Source organism: Furipterus horrens, unplaced genomic scaffold, assembly GCF_987537825.1.
Source record: "Furipterus horrens unplaced genomic scaffold, mFurHor1.1.pri manual_scaffold_5, whole genome shotgun sequence".
Taxonomy (NCBI): domain Eukaryota; kingdom Metazoa; phylum Chordata; class Mammalia; order Chiroptera; family Furipteridae; genus Furipterus; species Furipterus horrens.
In genome coordinates, this window is record NW_028327175.1 from 1,673,035 (window position 1) to 1,682,646 (window position 9,612).

A 9,612-nucleotide genomic window follows, 5' to 3' on the forward strand; every position below is an offset into this window, starting at 1 on the left:
TCTGGGCAAAGAGTCAGGGGAATCTGTCCCTCAGACAGTCTCCTCGGGTGATCTGGATGCAGTGGGTAGGGACCCGTCTCAATTTCTTCACCAAACTAGTCTTTTAAGAATTTAATTAATTTAAAATTTTAACCTGTTGACCCCCTCCACCTGTTTTCCCGTCCCTCCACTCCCGACCTCTGCCAACCAGCCACCTGTCCCCTGTATTTATGAGCTGATGTCACGTAGCATGATGCACTCAAGGGCCATTCATGCTGTTGCAAACTGCAAAATTTCATTCCTTCTGATGGCTGAATAATGTTCCTGTGTGTGTGTGTGTGTGTGTGTGTGTGTGTGTGACGATTTCTTTGTCCATTAACCCTGGATGGATGCAGACGGGGTTCCATGTCTCAGGCGTCGTGAACAGTGCTGCACAGACGCACAGATACCGTTCTGAGTTAGCGTTTCATTTTCTTCAAACAAATGCCAGACCTGGAATTGCTGGATCACATGGTATTTCTATTTTTAATGTTTTGAGGAAAAATTATTTTTAATTTCAAATTTTGTTTCATTGTCAGTATTTTTGTACATTGTTTTAGATCCTGTCTGGAAGGAAGTATGAATAACTCAGTAATAAGTACTATTCTAAATATTTGTATAAATGCCGATCATCCTTTCTTGCCTCGCATTGGGGTATTCGAACTTCCTGTTGCTTATTTTGGAAAATCAGCTTCGGACGGTCCAGCAGAAACCACGCATAGACCTGCTGAAGGTGGCGCAGTGACTGGTTCAATCCCCTTCTGCCCTTCGGGGGGTGGGAGTGGAGTGGGGGAGGGGGTCACTCGCTGCAGTGATTCCCACGGAAGACCAGCATATGCTCTTCTCAGCTTTATTCAGCATGAGATCAGCGCAGCAGGAACGCGTCTGGGAGACGTGCGGAACGAGCTGGTTACGTAACGAAACCAGCCCTTGGGCGCAGGAGGGGACCCTCGCCGTGCCCCCGTGACCTACATCCAACTACATCTGAAGGTAAAGGCGGCCTGTGCACGCACGACGGGGAGAACAGGAACCCTCCGGAACAAGCGCCCGGCAGGTCCACGGAAACCACCGGCCGCGTCAGTTTGCAGGGGGCGGGAGGAGCTTGCTCTTGATCCAAGTCTGGAACTTCTTGGTTAAGAGGATGTAGATGCCAGGCTTCCTGGCCTCACCACACTTATGGCCTGAAGACACGAGCCCATAGAAGGCGCCGCTGCAGACCAGGGGGCCGCCGGAGTCACCCTGGAGACAAGAAAGGGGACAGACTCTGGGTAAGAAGCTCTCCGACTTTTCTTACCACCAACAGCTGTTGACTCAGAGGATTACTATCCGGGTCCTCGTTCCTCTGTGTCCTGAAGGGGGGCAGGCACAGCTCTTGCTCCGCGTAGGTCCGTGCAGCGCGTTTGTGTCTCTGCCCAGGACCGGGCTTCCATCTGTCTGCCTGTCTGTCTGTCTGTCCACGTCCCCGACTTTGTCAAGGATTATGTCTATATACACCCTGTGGTCATCAGTGACTATTGAACTTTATCCATCAAGGAAAGGGTAGACACAAAGTTTGAAATAACTCACTGAAATAAAAGACATTTTCTAAGTCATGACTTTCATTTTGGGGTCCATGGGTCTGAAACCAAGTAGCAGAGGAAAGTATTGTAGTGAGAGTCTGGGCGGCAGGAACTCTATTTTCTGTACTATTATTTCCTGTTTCTACATCTCCCTGTGGCTGAACGGAGCGCTCTGCACGTACACAACACTTAGTAAATATTTGCTCCATGAACTGATTCTTGAGGACTCCCTCTGGGAACAAAACGTGCAACTCCAATCTGTCAAGGAAGTGCCAGGGTGGCAGCCTGTGCTTTGCCTCTGCTGCCCCTCCCCTGCCAGCTGCAGGACCTGGCGCTCCGGTGGGTTCAGGCGTGGCAGTGTGGGGGCCACTGCACACACACACGGCCTTGGAAATCATCCTCCTTCCTCCGCCACATAATCACACGTACAGTGTGATGTCAATATTGTATTCCAATTTTAAAGAGATTTTATGTATTTATTTTTAGGGAGAGGGGAAGGGAGGGAGAAAGAGAGGGAGAGAAACATCCCCTGGTTGCCTCTTGCACGCCCACAGTTGGGGACCTGGCCTACAACCCAGGCACGTGCCCTGACCGGGAATTGAACTGGTAACCTTTCGCTTTGTGGGATGACACCCGACCCCACTGAGCCACACCAGTCAGAGCTGTGTTCTAATTTTTAAAAAATTGATAATTTGCGCTGGCCTGTGTGGCTTGGTGGTTGGATGTCATCCTGTACACTGAAGAGTTGCAGGTTCGGTCCCCAGTCCGGGCACTTCCCTAGGTTGCAGGTTTGCTCCCTGGGGCATGTATGGGAGTCAACCGATCACCGTTTCTCACGTTGATGTCTCTCTCTCTCTCTAAAGCAATGAAAAATGTCCTCAGGTAAGGACAAAAAACAACTGGTAATCCATCTGTGCTGCCCACTTGTCACCTGTGACCATGAGCGCCTGTTTTTTCCACTATCTCAGGAAATGAGATTTTGAAAACTATGACTGTTGTTCCTTTTGGTCAGCCCGTCAGCAGGACTTAAGAAACACATACTATATATCTGAAGTTCTTGCATTTGAGTCTTATAAGACCTTTTTATTAATTACCGTATTTTTCGCTGCATAAGATATACTTCTTTTCCCCCCAAAGTGGGGGGAAATGTGTGCATCTTATGGAGCAAATGTCGTGTCACAGACCATGATGTGTATCACCTGACCTGGTGTCCCCAGAAAACCAGGAGAGTGTCTGAGCATTAAAGTCTCTCCTCTTTGTTAATGACAGTGATGACGGTTCTTAATGCCGCTGTTGACTGCTGTTCACTTTACATGGTGGAAATATTATTCTGTTATATTTTATTAAATATTTAGGACACCCCTTGGTTCAGAATATTGTTTTCTTGCTTTCCTCCTCTAAACCTGGGTGCGTCTTATGGAGCGAAAAATACGGTAATTTAAACAGTGGCTCTGCCTTTTGGAGACCTGGTCTTCTAATCGCCACCAGTGAGCGCAGCGGCGTTGGCAGACTCCCCCGGGACGGTGACAGGCGTGCAGGGAGCTGGACAAGTCACCAGGTGTGGCCCACTATCCCGAGGTACAGACACGTCATGAGCACGTGCTGTGTGTGGGGATGTCCTCACGATTCCTTCACAGAGGAGGACGAGAGACGCAGAGACCGCCGGGCAGGCGTGGAGGGCAGCGTCTGGGACTGGCGATCGGGGTTCTCCATGCCCCTGCCCTCCGCGCGAGAGAACAAACAAAGCCTCGCCCCGACCAGCGCGCCACGCCAGCCACGCACCTGGCAGGAGTCCTTCCGGCCTCTGGCGTCGCCCGCGCACGTCATGCCTCTGGTTATGACGGGGTGGCGGTTGTAGTAGCTGGGGCTGTTGCAGACCTTCTGACTGATGGTGGTGACAGTGACTTCCCGCAGGGTGTCTGAGAGGCTCCGAAGCACCGGGTCCGTCGCTCCCCAGCCCGTGACCTGGCACTTTGTTCCGGCGCGGATGGCACCCTTGGTGCTTGGTTGGAGCAGCCGGACAGCCTTGCCGAGCTGTGCTGCCGTCTGAAGCTGACGAATTGAAAACAGAGTCGGTGACTGGTCACCCCCAGCGGTATCGCGCTCTCCGCCCGCGCGGGCTATGTGTGGTCCCCTCCGCGGGGCACGCCCCTCTCCTGGTGGCTGCCTGCAGCTGCCTCTCCGGAGCCTGCTCCCCATGTCCTGTAAGCTGACCCAGAGCGGGAACCCTGCCCAGTCTCAAGCAAACTGGCCTCTGCTCTGTCCTGGCTGGTTTTCCGTGGAATAACACCCATCGGTCCTGACTCTGAGGGCTGGGCTGCTTCCTGCTGGACAGGACCCCGGAGGACTGTCTAGACTACGTTTGGCCTGGACTGAGGACCGTCTAGACGAAGTTGTAACTCATTCCTGGGCCCCTGAAGTCACTTGGTTGGCTCTGTTGGATAAACGACTTGTGTTTTTCATTTGCTAACGATGAAAGCATTTGGGAAGAAAGCTTTCAGGGTGGACCCTGGGGCATGTGGGGCTGTTTCCGACCCCATCTGTGAGCCTCAGAGCCGCTCTTTCCTGTGTAAGCACAGCCCAATGGGTTGGTGATAAATTCTTGTTTCTTTCAAGGCAGTACAGGAAGGAAAAAGGGGTCTGACAGAATATGTCCCAGGGACCCCAACGTGAAGAGGGTGCCCACAAAATGCCTTTGTAGACATGACTTAACAGCTACTTGTGTTGGGTAAGAATGTTGGGGGAACTGAAGGAAGGCGAGGCCACGTACCTTAACTAGCATGATGTCATTTGAGTCGGGGTTGGATGCAAATCCTGGGAATGGTATGAACGTCATAACCTCAAATGTCTGTTTGGAGGCCTCGTTCTCTGAGAGAGAGTGGGCCCCTAAAACCACGCGGAAAGACTGGCGCCGGGCAAACCTGAAGAAGCACAGAGAAGAGAATTAACAACGTGACTCCCAAGTCCCCCAGTGGAGAGAAGAAGTGGTGGGGAAGGACGTATACATACAGGGACGAGGACCACCTCCGAGGTCACGTGTCTGGGGTTAAGTGCAGTGACAGAGGTCTCAGCGGCCGCAAACATGACCGATGGCCCGCCTCCAGCCCGCCCCGTGCAGCCCCCGTGCTGTGGCAGGTACCTGACCTCGGTCCCCTGCTGTGGGAGGAAGGGAGCGAAACCCTAATCGACCCACATCAAGTTCCCAACAACATTGAGTTAATTTAGGTGAAAATAAAAGAAATTACATTTCTTGATGTGGGTTGAAATTGCGATCTATCATGGCTAAGTTCTATTTTTTTAATTAATTGAGATAAAACCTGCGTGACATAAAATGCACAGCTTTAACCATCTCAAAAGTGCAGCCTGTGGCATCACCCCCCAGAGGCTTTCCATCCTCCCAGGGTGAAGGGTTTTAATAACGAAGACTCGCCGATCTGGCACACGGAGACGTCTTCTCGGGCCACGAGGAGAGGCAGGCCAGCCCCTCTGCTCTGCGCCCCCGTGAGAAGGAAGATTTGGACGAGGAGGGAAAGCTGTTTCCACGGTGGAGAATCCCTGCTGGTGTGGAACAAGGACACGCGGGCTTGGCAGCCACTGAGAACGCCACTGCGGGGACTCAGAGACCACGGACTGCTGAGCCTGTGACAGACACGCCAGGCAGTGGCGGCGGCGGCGGCGGCTCGTGTCCCTTGGCCCAGAGAGTCCTGGCACCCGTTCTTCAGGGGCAGCACCCTGCTGCGATTTACTGCGGGCCGAGCAAAATCCCGTTCTAGTCCTGAGAACGGGAACGGGCCGTGGGAGAGCCTGGCGATGCCGGGAGCCGGGCCGGCACTGCAGAAACACCCCATTTTAACGGGCGGCCCAGGAGGCCTTTTTGGGAACACCAACATGTATACAAAGAATTATATTTGTTTGTTTGCATGTAAATGTTTCATTGTCACTTAGAAAGGGACAAGGCAGAGTCTAAAACCCCACCCCCATACATACGGGTGAGTATCGATTAAGACAAATTATGAAGAGCACAGAACCACGGATGAGGAAACGGGAGGCTGCCTCAGGGTTGGGGGCTGGGGGCCTGCTGGCGGGCCGTGCCGGCCAGGAATCCCCACGTGTTGATTTCTACCAGAGGAGTTGAATTTCGGAATTCCAGCTCTATTTGTTGAAAAGTTTGCCTATTGCAACATCAGGATGGGGATGAAAGTTCTCAAAGGATGTGGATCGGATTTCCTAGGATTGACTCGAACTCAAGTTCAACATCCTCCCTACCCCCAACGCCTTGGAGGGGGAGGATGAGTGGAAGCCCCCAGGACCACGTTCTAAGGACAAGACGGGCGTGTGCGAGTCACTGGCACCAGGGAGGGTGTGAAGCTGAGTTCCAACCGGGGGCAGGGCACTGAGGGAAGTTGTGGTTCCCCTTCGCTTTTTACCGATTTCTTGGATTAGTGAATGCCTTTGAAATGTTTCGATCATTTTCATCTCCACTGGGACATGTTAACACTAAAAACAATGCAAGCAGCCCTGACTGGTGTGGCTCAGCAGGCTGGGCATCGTCCCATAAAGCCAAAGGTCGCCGGTTCGATTCCAGGTCAGGGCAAGTGCCTGGGTTGTGGGCCTGGTCCCGGTAGGGACGTGCGAGAGGCAACTCATCTATGTATCTCTTGCACATGGATATTTCTCTCTTTCTCCCTACCATCCCCTCTTTCTTAAATAAATAAAATCTTAAAAAAAAAGAGAAAGAAAAACAGTGCATGCAGACTGTAAGGGCTCTCTGAACTTTCCATCTCTGGGTGCACTTCCACTGTGGTCTGGACCACAAAAGCCGACTTCTCTGCTCACAAGACACCTGCAATTATCTGGGTTCTAGGATCGCGCCCCCTTAGCCAAACCCAGGCCTGGCCTCACACAGAGGAGGGGCAACAAGACCCATGCGTTTATTTGTGTAGTTGTACCGCTCCGTGTTTCTCCAGCGTGGTCCTTGGACACCTGCTTCGGAATCGCTGGAGAGGGGTCACGACAGCCCTGTCCTGTCAGCATGACAAGATCATGGCCTGGGCTCGTCAGCGACTGCCACATCAGGTACAGATAATAACACAACACCACGTAACTTTTGTTAGCTTGTGGTGCTGTGCCAGGTGTGTGCCGAGGCTCTGATGTGCCTTCTCTCATGTTACCCTCACGACAGCCCCGGGAGGGACGGGTCACGGTCAGTCCCACCTTGCGGATGAGGACGCTGAGGTGCGGGGAAGGAGCAGACTTGAGAATGGCTCATGGAGCTGCAGGACGCGGTGGCAGCAGGGAAGTGTGGCTGGTTTGCATCTGGGTCTGCAGTTTCTGCCTGGAGAGCCAGGTTGACTCAGGGTGGGGGGAATGCCACAAGGAAGGGGTGCTGGGGGCTTGGGGGAGCTGCCGGCTGGCGGGGGAGGAGGCTTGGGAGGCGTGGACAGGACTTGGTCTGAGCTTTGCTTCTGATGAGTCAAAAAGCTGGACGTCCGATCATACAAGAAGCCTTTTTACCAGTTTCCTTTTGTAACTGGTGTGGCGACTAACAAAGGAGCCAGGAGACCGTGTGAGGGGCCACGCGTGGGTGCTGAGCAGGGGCACCCGGAACTGGCCTCCGGCACTGCGTGGTGAGGGGCGCCCGGGGGAGCCCGCAAGCTGTCCCCGCAGGATGCGTGGGAGCACATCTGTGGGAAGCCACCATAGCGCTATTTCATAAATATTTGGGATTTCCTAAAGCTTAATATTTTTCCAAGCACCAGTCCACCTACAGTTCCACACCCAAGTGTCCCGTAGAAGAAATCTGATCCACATATTCTGGAGTTCTTTATACTCCAGCCATTTAACATGATATTTAGCAATTTTTTTTTAAACTCCAAGAGACCTCTTTTCCCTAATTAGCCAATTTGGCAACCCACCCCAACTGAGTCAAGTTCACTTGACAAAATTTAAAATCCAACTTCGTAAGACCATTTATCATCGGCAGCACTTCATGGTTTGTGAAGGACTTTATACACGTGTTTTCAGCTTCGCAAAAAATAAAACAAAACAAAAACCCTCCAATTTATTTCCTTCTAGTCAGCGTTTACTGAACGTTTGTAAGAAGTCAGGCTGTGTGTCTGGGGAGGTTGGAGTCTGTTTACATGTAGCGAAGCGGCCCGAGGATGTGCATATTCTGAATTGAACGAACACTTATTGATAGTCAGCCTTGGCCTAGCTGGTCCCCAGGGGCAAGTGTCCTGAAAGGGCAGAAGTGACGGGGGCACAGGGAGGCCTCTGTGACAGCAAGGACCTCGTTGAAATGCAGTAGCCACACTAAACTGGAAATCAGTGGCTGCTCATACAGAAATAAACCAGAATTTCTAACTTGCGTACGTACAGTGTCATTCATGGGGCAATCAAACAAAACCCTCGGGACCCGGAGAAGTCAGTCAGTGCAACCGTTCCTTTTGGTACAGCTGAGGCCCAGCGAGCAAAGCGTCATGGCCAAGGGACCCTCAAGGGCACGCGGCCACCTTGTAAGGAAAGGAGACCCATTGCTTCACAGCTTATTTGGGAAAAAACATAAGGAAGAAGACATACAAACAAACGAGCAAAAAAACCAACCGAAGGAAAACACTCTCCTGTCTGCACAAACAAACAGAACACCCCTTTGGCTTCCTGTTGCCTTTCCTTTGGCGATGGTTGCGGAATCCCAAGGAGGCCGTTGGACTCTTTTAGCTGCAGTGTGAGATTTGTAGGCTGAAGTGGACTTTGAGAGTTCTAGTCCGTCTTCAGAAAAGCTATCCTCTGCGTGTCCCAAAGAAAGAAAGATCGCCCCCACCTCTCTCTCTCTCTCAATAAACCATCTAGGGTTTTTTTTTTGTTTTTTTTTTCACCTGGGAAGGCTGTTGCTCTTACAGCTGTAATTCCCACGCTGTGGGCCTCCCCTCTGTGGTGGGGACCGGGGCATAGGCATTCATGTAGGGGGTCTGAAGGCCATGAGCAAGGCAGGCACCTCTTACTGCTACAGTAACTACGACTAATACCTGCCATTTGTCTGTACTTACTGTGTGCTAAGCTTTCTCAGAGGTTTATACAGATACTATTTTACCCTCAGAATCCCACAAAGCGGGTGCTTTTGTCAGGGGGCTTCTGGAGGCGCAAGCTCAGGCCGTCTGGCTCGCTCAGGAGTGGCTGCCTTCCTGGGCGGCACACGCAGGCATGTGCGTGGCTGAGGGCTTGGTGGCCGAGGTGGGCCAGCGCTCCTCGAGAAGGGTAACCCGGGGTAGAGAGCGTGGGTGTGTGTGAGGGCACATGACCTCCAACAGCCGGTCAGTGATCACAGAGGTGAAGGGGAGATCAGGTGCTCCCCTGGGGGGCGGCAGGGGGAGCTTCTGTCCTCGCCCACCGAGGAGCCCACGGGGGACAGGGCGCAGGGACTCACCGGTGGCGGCAGTGGGCCGCCGTCAGCACCCACTGCGGGTGGATCAGGACCCCGCCGCAAACGTGGCGTCCTCTGTACTGGAGGGAGGCCATGAATGGCCTGGAATGAGGTGGCACTTCCTTCCCGCCGATAATCTCCATTTTGAAACCTGCAAAAGAAAACCCAAAGGTTAACACGGACAACCTAAGCAGAGGAGTCCCTAACATTCTTCTGTGACAGGCACTCTAGCATCTGCAAAGATTAGAAAACAAACAGACACCTGAGTCATGACTGCACTTACAAACACTAGTGTGCAGTTGTACATAACAATTGGGCAGCACCTCACGGTGTGGGCATAGGCGTGGCTGTGAAAAGCCATTGCTGGTAATGTGACCACAGTCACTAGAAATTCACTTAATGCTCATGTGTGGGGTGCAGGAGGTACTTACCCTTTGGAGTCGTATAAGCCCCAGCGATCAGGAAAAACAGAGAAAAGGAGGAAAACTTGGCCATGTTCATGGCTTTGATTTAAGATGCCTGGATGAAATCCTCTGCCCGAAACGGTGAAGGAAGAAGACTCTGAAAACCACGCCTTGGTCTTACGCGTTTACCCTGCTCCCCACAGCGCTCTCG

General features: G+C 52.4%; 1 protein-coding gene across 1 annotated transcript; it reads right to left on the bottom strand.

Moving 5' to 3' along the window:
• Positions 1–822: 822 nt before the first annotated feature.
• GZMK (granzyme K) lies at positions 823–9,188 on the bottom strand. The gene is made up of 4 exons (XM_090278855.1): positions 9,001–9,188; positions 4,348–4,498; positions 3,360–3,629; positions 823–1,257 (listed from the first exon to the last, which is right to left on the bottom strand). The coding sequence occupies exons 1-4, from the start codon at positions 9,138–9,140 to the stop codon at positions 1,096–1,098; spliced, it is 723 nt and encodes a 240-aa protein (XP_090134981.1). The 5' UTR covers positions 9,141–9,188; the 3' UTR covers positions 823–1,095.
• Between the last annotated feature and the right edge of the window lie 424 nt (positions 9,189–9,612).